The sequence below is a fragment of the Asterias amurensis genome, chromosome 20 (assembly GCF_032118995.1).
Source record: "Asterias amurensis chromosome 20, ASM3211899v1".
In the NCBI taxonomy this organism is placed as follows: Eukaryota; Metazoa; Echinodermata; class Asteroidea; order Forcipulatida; family Asteriidae; genus Asterias; species Asterias amurensis.
In genome coordinates, this window is record NC_092667.1 from 12,423,938 (window position 1) to 12,438,294 (window position 14,357).

The 14,357-nt window shown below is 40.4% G+C and overlaps 1 protein-coding gene across 3 annotated transcripts in view; it reads left to right on the forward strand.

Annotated features, from left to right (window-relative positions):
• Nucleotides 1-14,357, forward strand: part of LOC139952740 (laminin subunit alpha-like) — a 71,473-nt gene that overhangs the window by 15,946 nt on the left and 41,170 nt on the right. For 2 of the 3 annotated variants that reach the window (XM_071951949.1, XM_071951950.1), the window contains 16 exons: nucleotides 2,780-2,932; nucleotides 3,495-3,600; nucleotides 4,267-4,366; nucleotides 4,516-4,672; nucleotides 5,236-5,362; nucleotides 6,484-6,629; nucleotides 6,849-6,943; nucleotides 7,411-7,576; nucleotides 7,684-7,844; nucleotides 8,740-8,851; nucleotides 9,528-9,613; nucleotides 10,519-10,660; nucleotides 11,352-11,478; nucleotides 12,341-12,489; nucleotides 12,837-12,952; nucleotides 13,738-13,946. In XM_071951949.1, the coding sequence (XP_071808050.1) occupies nucleotides 2,780-2,932; nucleotides 3,495-3,600; nucleotides 4,267-4,366; nucleotides 4,516-4,672; nucleotides 5,236-5,362; nucleotides 6,484-6,629; nucleotides 6,849-6,943; nucleotides 7,411-7,576; nucleotides 7,684-7,844; nucleotides 8,740-8,851; nucleotides 9,528-9,613; nucleotides 10,519-10,660; nucleotides 11,352-11,478; nucleotides 12,341-12,489; nucleotides 12,837-12,952; nucleotides 13,738-13,946 (2,152 nt within the window). Of the gene's footprint in view, nucleotides 1-2,779; nucleotides 2,933-3,285; nucleotides 3,355-3,494; nucleotides 3,601-4,266; nucleotides 4,367-4,515; nucleotides 4,673-5,235; nucleotides 5,363-6,483; nucleotides 6,630-6,848; nucleotides 6,944-7,410; nucleotides 7,577-7,683; nucleotides 7,845-8,739; nucleotides 8,852-9,527; nucleotides 9,614-10,518; nucleotides 10,661-11,351; nucleotides 11,479-12,340; nucleotides 12,490-12,836; nucleotides 12,953-13,737; nucleotides 13,947-14,357 lie in introns of those variants that run through there. The other variant, XM_071951951.1, reaches the window with a different exon arrangement.

Here is a 14,357-nt window from a genome sequence, read left to right on the forward strand (position 1 = left end):
TGGAATAACAAGTTGTTCTTCACACCAAGATCTACTAATTTGAAATTTCTTGAATGATTTACTGAGCTTCTTCGTTAGTCTTAACAAAATCCAACACCATTCGGTAACTCAACACCCAAACTGTTGGACTCTGATTAAGGTGGTATCACGCAGTCATGCCTGATCCCATTTAGAGCATAAATTTAATTAGTGCAGTCCTCAGTCCAACAGAATCCAATAAAACATGCAGTTTGATTTTGAAGGGTTTGCGGTGATAACATGATCTTGCAAAATTAAACTGAACTGGGTGGGGAATCAATTTAGAATCATTGTAGGATTCTAAATAAAGCTGCAAAAGTTCTTAACACTTTAAAGAGTTTAATTTCCATTGGAAATTTAATTCTGAATCAGAGAAAAAAAATATGTTCACATTTCTATGTTGCTATTAACAATTATTTTGTGTAGGTTAATTCAATTCAATTCAATTCAATTCAATTTTTATGGTCCTACCATGGAGGAAATTCATTTTGAATACATGCAATACAGACAAAATTAATAAAGCACAATCATCAATAAACTACTGGGGAAATACATAATGTTAATTAATCAGAAAACTACTAATATTGGCGTATGCGCAGTTTTGTCTAGTTTTGCAAGAACATGTAGTTGTTAACTAATGGTACTTTTTAATGACTAACTTGCTGCTAACATTCTATTTGCATGTTCATGTTGCGTTGTTGTGTCATGCACTCAGGACGATAATTTTAATCAGGTGGCGGGATTAATCCAAGGTGTGGTCGACCAAGAGGTATTTATGTACTGTCTATTCCATCAATTAACCAGGCACCTGTTTTATCTTACTGAGCACCTGTTATTAAAGACAGTGGACACTATTGTTCATTGTCAAAGACTAGTCTTCACAGTTGGTGTATCTCAACATATGCATCAAATAACAAACCTGTGAAAATTTCAGCTCAATCGGTCGTCGAGGTTGCGAGATAATGATGAAGGAAAAAAACACCCTTGTCACATGAAGTTGTGTCCTTTGTGATGCTTGATTTCGAGACCTCAACTTCTAAACTTGAGGTCTAGAAATCAAATTCTTGGAAAATAACTTCTTTCTCGAAAACTACGTCACTTCAGAGGGAGCTGTTTCTCACAATGTTTTATACTATCAACCTCTCCCCATTACTCGTAATCAAGAAAGCTTTTATGCTAATAATTATGTTGAGTAATTACCAATAGTGTTCACTGCCTTTAAATTATATGAATATTATGCTAGTCTGATAATTTGTTCTCATTGAGGCAATGTGGATTTTCCCACAATAAACCTGTGAAAGTTTGAACCTTTCTTAACCCTTATACTCTTTGTAATATCTTCCAGTGATTTGACCACTGGTTTGAAACTATTTAACAAAAAGGTTGTGCGTAGTGACGCAACTGTGTGCCCATTTTTGGTACTTTATGGAAAAGAAAAAGTCTTCACATGAAAGTTCTGAAGGCTGGGGTGCTCTACAAGAAAATCTGTGTACAAACTTTACGGGTGTAATCTAGAGATGGTATCAAATTGCAGGCTGGCATATTTGATCTTTCATTCAAAATCGTAGTTGATAACTGTCGTACAGTGGCTAGTTTTATTTGTCTGTTCAATTCTTAGAATCTCATCTGCAGAAAAGCAGAAAATGACGGAATTGCTCAGTGTAACTTTTTCAGCAAGTTTTCATCAGTTGCTTGTGATTGATTGATGGAATAAATATAATATTTATTATCATTGCTCAAAGCCCATTGTTCAAATGCTGTCAAAAAAGAAACCCTTTCGTTTGTAAATGCTCTGTGTTCCAGTTTTGTGCTCCAACTTGTGCATGAACCTTAGAGGACCATGTGTTTTTGTATAATTATTGCCATAAATGCCCAGACGAAGCTTAGCCCAGACATGCCTGGGCCCAATTTCATAGAGCTGCTTAAGCATAAAAATTTGCTTAAGCAAAAAAATCTTTGCTTTGTAAAATCAGATTACCGGCTAAGACTCCACTCATTTGTTATGCTAAGTAAACAACAGCTAAATATAAGTCACAAGCAATGTACATGGCATGAGAGTTTTGCCAGTAACATGTGTAAAATAAGCAAGCTATTTTCGTGCTTAAGCAAATTTTTTGCTTAAGCAGCTCTATGAAATTTGGCCTAGGGTTGTAACTGAAACTTAGTTGCTGCTGTATTTTGTTTGTTTGACACCCACATCAATTGCCTCGGTGCCCTGTGCTTTACCTGTGGTGCCTCTTGCAAAATTCCATAGAAGTGCCCCTTACTAGAGATAAATTGCTGTGCCCCCTTCAAGAGTGAAGTTCAACGCCTAGTTTTAGTAGTTGTAAGAGCATTGTCAGCTCAAGGCATGACCAATGATGTGAGAGTTTCGATTGAGGAGAAGTAGATTCTAATGCTGTGTTCGTTTGTGGGTGTAAGTATTGTACGTGATACTGGAATAAGATCTTGTAGAATTTTTGTTGTTGAATTTGAACGTTCTGATGTCCTCATGGTGATAAGAAAAAGCAGTTATTTCTGACTCGATCTTGAGTTGATACCATGCTGTTGTGTCTAGGGGTCATATCACATGAGGCAATTCACAGGCAACCAGTTCCAGGCAATCTCCAGTCACATTTGAATGTATGCATGTGCTACCAAAGTGCTCCTGATGATGTGCTGCAGTTGGTTGCCTTCAAGGTGCCTTGTGTGACAAGGCCCTAAGTTTAATGCGTATTGTCATTTTATTGACTTACTCATTCGTATGGCATTTCCTCTCTAGGGAGCCTGCCTGTGTAAGGACAATGTCCAAGGACGCACCTGCGACACCTGTGAGCCAACCTTCTGGAACCTACAAATCAGCAACCCAGATGGGTGCGAGAGGTGTGACTGCAACCCAGCGGGTACAATCAACGGGATGGGTGAATGTGACATGGTAAGTATTATGTGGGTGTAGTGTAAACTGGGGGTAGCAACCTAGATGGGTGCCAGTGGGTACAGTTAACGGGATGGGTGTATGTGACATGGTAAGTGTTAAGTGGGTGGTTAATTAACTTGGGGTAGGAACCCATATGGGTGCAAGAGGTGTGACTGCAATCCACCGGGTACAATCAATGGGATGGTTGAATGTGACATGGTAAGTATTAACTGGGTGTAGTGTAAACTTGGGGTAGGAACCGAGATGGGTGCGAGAGGTGTGACTGCAATCCACCGGGTACAATCAACGAGATGAGTGAATGTGACATGGTAAGTATTATGTGTGATGTAGTGTAAACTGGGGGTAGCAACCCAGATGGGTGCGAGAGGTGTGACTGCAACCCAGCGGGTACAATCAACGGGATGGGTGAATGTGACATGGTAAGTATTATGTGGGTGTAGTGTAAACTTGGGGTAGCAACCCAGATGGGTGCCAGAGGTGTGACTGCAACCCAGTAGGCACATCCAAAGTTGCCTTTGAAAGTATACTGATTTGTTTACACTTTTTTGTTTGTTTACAGTTAATTGGTCAGTGTCTTTGTAAGGCGCTAGTTGCTGGACGTACTTGTGCCGAGTGTAGAGACGGTACTTTTGGTTTGATGGCTGAAGACCCACTTGGTTGCCGAGGTAAGGTCTTTTCGTAATAGCAAATATGATTCCACAGAATTTGGGTTGCAGGGATGAAACCTTACAGGGCTCAAATTTGGGGGGAAAATCCATTTGTTGTTTAGGCCTGCAGCTCGCTATATCCTACAAAATCAAGACAACTTTTCTAGAAGAGTTTTGAGCAGTTTGGATTGTTAAAGGAACGTTACAGAATTGGTAAGAACAAAAATCGTGAAGATCACAGATTTACATAAAACTTACACAGTCTAATGATGATGATAGTAAGAAACATCCCTTGAAATATTTTTGTCTGAAATCTCATATTTGATGGGAAGTCAATAAAACTAATTTCCCGTTTGGAGTTTATCGCTCAGTGAGCGTTTACATGTAATTCATTTATGTTTTGGCACTATTTTCTCGTGACCCAGATGGCCGATCGATCTCAAACTTCTACAGGTTTGTCAGTTTATGTATATGATGGATTACATAAAGTGATTACACTGCCAGCAACTGTTTAATAAGCAAAAACCAATTCTGTAATGTTCCTTTAAGCTTCAATGGCTTTGTGATGGAATACCCTCACGAAAAAGAAAAAGAAATTTTTATGTCGCTCAAAGCAATCATAGTATATTTGATCCATTCCTAAAGGACTTCTTGGTAAGATTGTTATTTTTCTATTTTTCTCAGATTGTGGTTGTGATGTTGGTGGAAGTAGCCATGGTGCTTGTGATAAGACGACCGGTCAGTGTGTCTGTAAACCACGAGTTACTGGCATCATGTGTAATGAGTAAGTATGAAATAAATGCTCAAATTTGCCTAACAGCTCAAATGGCAGCACCACACAAAGTGTCTTAAATCAAATCGGAAATCTACAACTTCTATTCTATGGTTAAAGTGAAATAAAAATTATTATGACATTTTGTTCTTTCTTTGTAGACCCCTTCCGACCCATTACTTCCCAGACCTTTTCCAGCATCGCTTTGAGATTGAGGGAGGTACCACACCCGCTAATGGTCGTCTCAGAGTTGGCTTCGATGAGAACGAGTTCCCTGGCTTCTCCTACCTTGCTTATGCAGTCATGTCTGCCATTCAGGTAACCAGACTACCGTGTTAAATTCTACTTGATACCCTTTCTAAATTGACGCCTTTGGTAGTGGCAACGGCCAGTGGGTGAAAAGACCGTAGCCGATTTTCATGGCTCTGCTTACCGAAGCAGATAATTGCGCTTAAGGAGCAGGGAATTCTGTGTTTACTTCAAGCATATTTCACAGGTTAGCAGGGCATTACACATCTGGCGCAGAAATTTAGCGCTTTATATACAGTAAGTGGAGAATGGTGATTGTAAGAGCAGAATTCGCGCTAAGCAGAGACATGAAATTGGACACAGTTCTTCAACATTGTTACTGCAGCCACTGACCAGAACTGTAATTCAAGTTTCTTGGTTTAGTCATGGCTTTGTATTGACAGCTGAAGTAGTGACTACAACCAGTGGCTGAAAAGACCAGTTTGTCAACATTATCACTGCATTCAAAAGCCAATAGCTGTAGCTCAAGCTGTTTGACTGGGTCATGGCCTTGTTTAAGAGCAATAGTTGTGAAATATTTATTTTATGGAACCATTTCATTATTTCAAGAATACCCTCTTCCCCCCCCCCAGCCCGTTGTGATCATACAAATTGAGGTAACATCACCCAGTTTGTACCATCTGGTCTTACACTACGTCTATCGCGGAGAGTCTAGCGTCAGAGGGACCATTACCGTTACACCATCAGATCCTTCCCTCGGTAAGTTGAGTCACACTGAGCATGATCCCTGTTCACACTAAGGGAAGCCCTCTTTGTCTAACCTCCAATATCCGCCAAGACCCCCAGGATCCCGGCGGTTTGCCTTACACCACTTTAATGAGCTCATTATCTTCGGGTCAGTTCAAATAGCTTCACTATGTCAGAATAATGTTCATGAGTTCTATTCAACCTGGCAGGACCAATTACTGGTACCTTTTCTGGAGATACTTTTAAGGGACTGGGGTTTAATGAGTACTTCGACCAGAGTGTGACCTGGCATATTTATGATTTATGCAACCCTTTTGTAAATGTTCATTGAGTGTAAAGCCGCCGGTATCCTGGGGGTGGTGTTGAGGGAATTGAAGGTTAGTTAAAGACGGCCTCTCTAATCTATTCCCCGGGGGCAACCCTGGGAATAACTTCTGGCCCTTTCACACTTGGATTGCTTCACCCCTGATGGATCCCTGGCACATGGGCATATAGCCACCACTGCTCTGGAGTCAGGGGTATGCAGTAAAACCCCGGGGTATTCTTGAAGTGTGCAGCATGAACCCTGTGGAGTAGGGAACCAGACGGGGACAGTGTGAAAGTGCGCTGAGGTAGAAAACTCCTGGGGCCTCCGCGGGGCTGTATTCCTCGAGAACATTGGATACAATGTGATAGGGGCTTATGCTGCCAACCTAGACCGATCCCTTTTTACAGGTCATTTGCAAATGTCTTGTCTTAGTATTTTCAGCCATGTTGATTGTAGTCTCGTGTTTGTTTAGAGCTGCTAAGCACACAAATTTGCTTAGCATGAAATTTCTTCCTTGATAAAAAACAGAACTACCATAGTAATTTTCACTTGTTGCATGTTGCTTGTTACTGGTATTCAGCTGTTGTTTGCTTCTCCGGAAAATCACGTGGAAATTTGGTTGGTAGTCCTGTTTTTATCATGGAAGAAATTTCATGCTATATGAAATTGTGAAATTGGGCCCAGGGTTTAGTTCGGGGTCACACTTATGACGGTCCACCTTGCAATGCCTACAATCCTAAGTTGTTTCTTTTCAATGGGGTCTAGGTTCGGAGCCACCTTGCAATGCCTACAATCCTAAGTTGTTTCTTTTCAATGCGGTCTCTAGGTTCGGAGCAATCCAGCAGCATCTTGTTCACACCCGGTAGAAGTCCTCAGCTCGTCACTGTTGAAGGGGGTGGAGTCATCAGCCCCTTTGTACTCAACCCTGGCGTCTGGACTGTCACCATCGAGGCTCCAGAGGGAGTCCTACTGGTAGGAGCTTATCATTTCTATCATTGAGATTTGTTGATCACTAATTCTATTTTCAATTTATTCTCTGCATTTGAAAGTTTAAAAACTTTTCTTACCTTACTGATTAACTTAACTTCAAAACATTAATTAAGATTTTGAATATTTCCAATCTTCCAAATGCAGTTGCAGTATTATTTAAATGTCAATATTCACCCCTCTCCTCCTCCTTTTTGTTGATAGGATTACCTTGTTCTGATCCCCTCGGCCTACTACGAGGCCACGATCTTGCAACAGAAAGTGTCCGAACCTTGCATTTTTGGAGTACCCCAAGAAAGGTGAGCAATGCACAAGACTCGTCTCCTAACCCTTATGTACAAGTACTTCTTCTGTTTTGATACTTGTTAAAGCCGGGGCCCAATTTCAAAGAACTGCTTATGCACAAGAAGTAGCTAAGCACAATATAATTATGCTTACAAGAATAAGGTTGCCAGCCAAACTACCATGTCATGTGTACAGTTTGTGACTGCTTTCCTGCTCGTATCTGCTTAGCAGAAAATGGCTAAGCAGTGTTCCGGGGCTAGGGAGAGTAACCTGTGATGAACTGGCATCCTGTCCAGGGGGAATAGAAATATTCTCAGTCGTTTAATGCCAAGGAGACCGGAGATAAACACCGACCTGATGAGCCATATTGGCTCAGGAGAGACTCTACTTACTCAAAACATAATCATACAAGATCGTTAGCATCTGACTGTCTCATACAGATTTTCCCTTTTGAGAATTGGTTTTCCTTGACTTCTTACAGATGTAATTACTACACGTACCCCATTGAGGATTATTTCTACGTTGTCCGTGGTGTCTATGGCTACTACGAGATTGACGGAACCAATGTTCCCGCCACACAATTCTTGGATCAGGACATGCTGATTGAAATCGGAGTCAGTGACCTCGCTGTCATAGATTCACAACATGTAAGTAATAAAAACTCTAGCCGCAAACCTCTCATACTGCCACCATACAAAGTTTCAAATCCTACTTGATTGATAATTGGACTCTTTTTCCTTCTACCCACTTACAGAAGAACCTTCTCTTGAATGTACCAATCACAGAGGCTGGTGAATATATCTTTGTCACTGAATACTTTGGTGGTGGGCCGGGAGTCCAGACCGGTAGTTTTGAGGTATCTGTTTCAGGAGGGACTCAGCGAGGTTACATCAACTTCTTTGATTGCTCTTTCCTGTAAGTTATTATTTCATATCCAGTAAAATAATTTTTTTTCCTAGTGAAAATGTCATCAACTGAGAGGTGATCCTTGTTATACAGGCATGCAACTCTTCCGCGTTTCCGCGTTTTTGTTTTACCTTAATATATGCCTGGCATAAACAGTGTACAACTACAATCATGTAAAATAAGCCTAGTACATGCTAGAAACCTCAACATTTTCTAGGGTACCATTGTGGGTGTCATGTCCCGTGGCGTTTCGGCTGCCTCGCTCCGCACTTGCCTTGTGCCTTTTAAAATGTTCCTCTTTTTTTTTTTCAACGGGCAGTTGCATGCCTGGTTATGTCAGGGATTTTGTGCATGATCGTAGACAATTTGTATTGCTATAGCAGCAATCAAAATAAAAATTTAAAGTTGTTATTGATTGACTTTTTTTGGAAGTTATTTTTTTCTTCAAGTATTTGATTTTCTCAAATGTAAAAAAAAACCATTTTTTTAAATGCGTTTTTCTCAATTTTAAAAGCATTTCTTCAAATTCTATTTTACCAACTTTTGAAAGTAATTCCTTAAATGCTATTTTATCAACTATGAAAGTATTTTTTCAAAGTATTTAAGATTGAAATATTTCTCTGAACGTATTATCCTAAATACAACCGGAGCATACTAATTGAAATGTTGAGTCTTTAACCACTGGTTCTTTTTAGAACCAGCACTAGAGATTTTCACAAGGTGTTTCCACAAACCTCTCTTAGTTAAACTTCCACCATGCAAAGTTTCAAATCCTGTTTGGTATTGTTACGAACTTAAAAATCAATCAACCTTTCGATTGAAACTAATAATTTTCCACCCAGTAATTACCAGTGTCTTCTAGAGTGAGTTTGAAGTCATGATTAACACTATTTTCATCTTGCAGGTGTCGTGCAGTGATTGTTGATGCCGATGGTATGCCGATGGTGTTTAACATCGACAGCCAGAATCCATACGTCAGGATCACCCTAGATGGTAGCCCTGACCTCATTGGAATCGTAAGTCTGTCTACATCGACAAGAAAGAAAAAAACAACCAACAAACAACAGCAAAACATCCTTGTTTTTTTTAAAAATAGGTTTATTCAGATCCAACACCATTCAGTAAATCAACACCCACACTTTTGGACTATGGTTATAGGCGATGTGACCTCTGACGTCACTCGAAAACCATAAAATGATTCGCGCACATACCGCTGGGCAAAACCTTTGTGTTTTGGCAGCCAGCTAGAAAGTGTATGCAATCTTACCATGACTACGCGGCGTCTTTTTGCCCGGCGAAACATGACGTATACAGTGTTTAGTCAACAGAGGGCGGTTTGAATGTAAACATAGGTCACATCGTCTATACAGGTATGCCTGATCCAATGTGTCATAGAGCTGCTTAAGCACAAGTAGCTAAGCGCAACAAAAGTTTGCTTACCAGAGTAAGGTTACCAGCCAAACTACCATTCCACATGTACAATTTGTGACAGGTAACCTGATCATTTCAGCTTAGAAAACAATTGTTATGCATCAATTTCTGAAGTTGGGCCCTGTCTGGTTGAAATTCACTTTTGTTTGTATTGAAATATTCGTGGGTGATTTTTGCAGTCTTTGATGATCTTGAACTAATTTGTAGTGGTAGCGTAAAAGAGTTGGGATATAATTTAGAATTTATTCTTTTTTTCTTCAGAGTCAAGTTATTGCTATTCCTGCGAGCAGGTGGTCATATGACATTGTTACTCCAGCCCTTCAGTGTGTCCGCACAGCCGATGGACAGTAAGTGACCTTAAGTTACACTCTGTCTTTAACCCTCTTACTGTCTGACCAATCAATATCATCCACCGTGGTTTTGAAGGCTATATAAACTATGCCAGCCTGCAATATGGCATCATGTGATGAATGCATAAACCCAAGCCTACATCCGTATACTGACTGTAAAGGAAATAACCCTGTTGCAGCCCCAGGAGTAGGTGGCAACGGCCCCTTGGATGAAAAAGCTGTTTGTAGCCCACACCTTGAAGTGGTCTTCAGACCTTGTGTTTTAGGCGACTTGCATAAAAATAAAAAAGTAGAACCTGAAAGTCAACCCTCCTACTGTCTGACCAGTCAATATCATCCACTGTGGTTTTAAAGGCTAGAAAATACCAGCCTGCAATATGATATGTGGTGACAGTGTCAAAACAGTTCAGACTCAGAAAGTACTAAGAATACAACATTCCCCTACAGTATCAGTTGAGAGAAACGCCAAATTAAAAAGGTCTAAAACTTAAATATTCTTTGAAATATTCGGGAAAGTACATGTACTGAGTATACAGTGCTAACACACATCGGTGTATGGGTAAACCCCCCCCCCCAAAAAAAAAATATTCTTTATCGTTGCGGTACCCGCTGCCAAAACATAGGATTCGAACTGCCTCTAGCTGCAGGGAAAACCTCGGTAGTCTAGTTGGTAAGACACTGCTCTAGCATAGCAAGGGTCATGGGTTCGAATCCCACCCAAGTAACATGCCTGTGATATTTTTTCACAGGACTCGGGGGAAGTACTGAGTATACAGTGCTAACACACAATCGATGTATGGGTAAAAAAAAAAAAAAAAAAAATTAAATTCTTTATCCCCGATGCAAATTTAACATCTATTATATTCTTTGATAACGTTGAGTTGCTATTTTCCCATCTACAGGTGTCACGGATCTACTTATCCGATTCCCCCTCACGCTGTCTGGATTGACAAGTCCGATATCGACGACTCTGCGCCTCTACCTCCTAATATCCTGGACCAAGACATCACCTTGCATTACATCACCACGGATGGCAGCGGATCGGTAAGATAATAATAAATAAACTGCAGCATATATAATAATAATAATAATGACCGTATTTATAACGCGCCTTTTGCCAAAGGATACAAAGCGCCAGGTATTATTACTGCAAGGAGTGGGGTGAATTTTTGAGATGTAAGACCTAATCCTGAAGCACCATGTAATGGTTTACAAGGTGCTGTGGCGCAATATGCTGCCTATTCAGCCAGGAACACTGGGGCGAACCCCTTCTCTTTTCGATAAGTGCACTGGGTTCTTTTACATTCGTTTTACACAACACATGGGACCAACGGCTTTACGTCCCATCCAGAGGACGAAGCAATGGTTATGTGTCTTGCTTAAGGACACAAGTGTCCTGGCTGGGGAATCGAACCCACACTCTGCTGATCAGAAACACCAGAGTTTGAATTCGGTGCTCTTAACCGCTCGGCCACGACACTCCCACTGCTTAAGCCGCACTTTACTGAAAAAGAGAAACATTCAAAGGCGTCGGTCAAGTTTTGTCAAGATGTTGGGAAAGCAAGCAAGAACAAGTGTGTTTTTGAGTTTCTGCTGGAAGAGAGTGATGTTGTGTATTTGTCTGAGGTATTCCGGAAGTGAGCTCCAGAGTCTTGGTGCTTTGTTGGAGTAAGCCCTGTCCCCGTAACTAGCCAGGTTAGAGTTTATGGAATGTTTTTGTTTGTTTTTTCCTCAGTCCTCTGTTAACTATGACGACGTTGAGCCGCTAACAGGTCGCTATGTTTACGTCGTTCATTACTTCCAACCCGGCGGTGCTACTGTGGGTGTGAACTTCAACGTTCTTGGTGAATTTGAAGGAGAGGGTAAGCGTGCTGTCATGTCCTTGTTAACTTGGAATCTTCACGACTCTAATGTCATATCGTTGAAAATCTGGAGCCAATATGTCCACACACGAAGAATAACCACTAAATGGAAATCATAATCTGAGAGTAACGCTTCTCAGATTCAATTTGGAGGGCATAACAATTGTTATCTTTTGACATAACCACATTACTTCAAAGTGACATGTTTCTCAAAATTGTTTATTCTATCGAAAGCGGCTGTAGGCGTCTAACCAAAGGTTTTTATTGTCATTAATTTTAAGAGTGATTATCAAACCTTTACCTTCCCTTAAATGGTCTTCAGGAACGAACTAACAAAATTATGATCAGAGCATAGCGATCAAAACAACAAGTTTTTATACACCACAGCTCAAAAACTTTCATCACCACAACCCTTGCTTCCAAGGTTCATCCGAATGAAGCACTCTTCTGTCCGTCTCTTAAAGGCAGTGGAAACTATTGGAAATTACACAAAATAATTGTCAGCATAAAAACTTACTTGGTAAATGGAGAGCTGTTGATAGTACATGTATAAAACATTGTGAGAAATGGCTTCCTCTGAAGTAACGTAGTTTTCGAGAAAGAAGTAATTCTCACCGAACTATTTTAATTAGATTTTGAGGTCTCGAATTCAAGCATCTGAAAGCACACAACTTGTGCAACAAGGGTGTTTTTTCTTCCATTATTCTCTTGTAACTTTGACGACCAATTGAGTTCAAATTTTCACAGGTTTGTTATTTTATGCATATGTTGAGATACACCAAGTGAGAAGACTGGTCTTTGACAATTACCAAAAGTTTCCAGTGTCTTTAACCAGTCACTTTTAATCTTTTTATTTTTGTAGGAACCTTCCAAGCCGGATACTGCCCTCATGTGTCAGGATGTAGAGCTGTTGTTGACTTGGCCGATGGGAGTTCAACCTTTGACCTTACAGGCAATGGTCAGGGATACTACATATCCGTGATTGATGGAAGTGAAGGAGAAATCTGGATTGTGAGTCATTCTTGCAATTATAAAAATGTTCATGAAGAGCAGTCAAGAAACTGGTTTATTGTCCAGACAAGATTTTCTCTAGAGTTTTTTTTGTGTTCAATGTCTAATGAGACATAAAAACATTGTAATGTGTGATTTGACGGATTGTAAACAGACTAGCTTCCAGGTCCAAGTGCAAAATTATGCTAAGCAAAACAAAATTATGCTAACCAGAATAAGGTCAACAACCAGAATACCTTGTCACATGTACAATTTGCTAAGCAGAAATAACTTTAGCAGCGTTTTCTGCTAAACAGCTTTATGAAATCGGTTGCTGTTAGTGACAGTGTCTTTTGTTCCAACTTTAGGACTACGTGATCGCAGTTCCAGAAGACGTCTACACCACAGACATCCTGGAGGAAGAGCCTCAAGACAGAGCAGGCGAATTCATCCGTAAATGTGGCGGGAATAACTTCTACATCAGGTAATAATAATAATAACTAGTTCGTATGTGGACATTTTACAATAACCGTATCATAGCCGTTTACATTTGTGCCCCTGATATCGCAGCAGTAACATTTCTTTAATCTTTCTCAACTCTCTGGGCTGCTGTGGCACTCCAAAGGCTTTTTCAAAATTAATATCAGGCTCTGAGGGTTATGACATATCTGCATGAGAAACTAAACACCCGACCCCCCAACCCCACCCCCCCCCAACCCAAACAACCATACAGATTGATTCCACACATTGATGTGAATTACCGCTTCTACATATCTCACCAGTCTCATCAAGATTTACCAATCTGGAAGACCTGGCCTTCGCTCTGGTTCAGACAATACACTCTTGGTAGTTTCAAAGGTGCATTCCGCTGCTGGGGATCGTGCTTTTTTTACGCACATGCTCCGCGCCTTTGGAAATGTCTCCCTCATCACATTCATTCTGCCGAGTCACTTGCAGTTTTCAAGAAACATCTCAAACTTTCCTGTTCAATGATTGATTGCTTTGACTGTTTACCATTATCAGTGCATTATTTATTTGCTTATTGTTTAGTTTCTTGTAAAGCGCTGTGGCACATCGTGTAAGGGGGCTATATAAATGTCTCTTATTATTATTTATTTATTATTATCTGGAGCCGCATACTCCAAAGGAGTTGAATATGTTTAATGGGATTGTTTGTACATGTATACCTTGGATGGTGCTTTGATACAGCTGTTTAGCATAAATGCCTATTATTTCTTATGCAACAATCCACTGTGTTTTCACTTCTAGTCCCGATGGTACTGGATTCTGTCGACAAGCCACTTTCTCGCTGTCGGCTGACTACAACAACGGCGCCCTCCCCTGTGAGTGCAATCGTCAGGGCTCGCTGAGCTTCAACTGTGATGCCCTCGGTGGTCAGTGTCAGTGCCAGAATAACATCGCCGGACGCCGCTGCGACCGCTGCAAGATCGGCTACTATGACTTCCCTAACTGTTACAGTAAGTCTGGTCCCTCTCTGTAATAATAACAATAACAGTAGTAATGATTATTGATGGTTAAAGTTACACTACGGAGGATGAGTTTTTTTCCCCTTTCAGACTTAATCTGGATACATTGGTTAAAAAATAAAAAATAAAATAAAAAATCTTTAAAACCCTAGAAAATCTCCAGGCTAACCTCAAGTTACCACCTCCGCCCAATTTCATAGAAAAGCAGAAAAAAATAGCTGAGAGCAACATAATTACGGTTACCAGAATAAGGTTACCAGCCAAACTACCATGTCACATGTACATATTGTGACTGGTAAACTGGTCATTTCTGCTTAGCAGAAAATTGTTAAGCGATATTTTCTGCTTAAACTGCTCAATGAAATTGGCTCCTGTTTAACTTTGACTTTCTCCCTCAAGAGT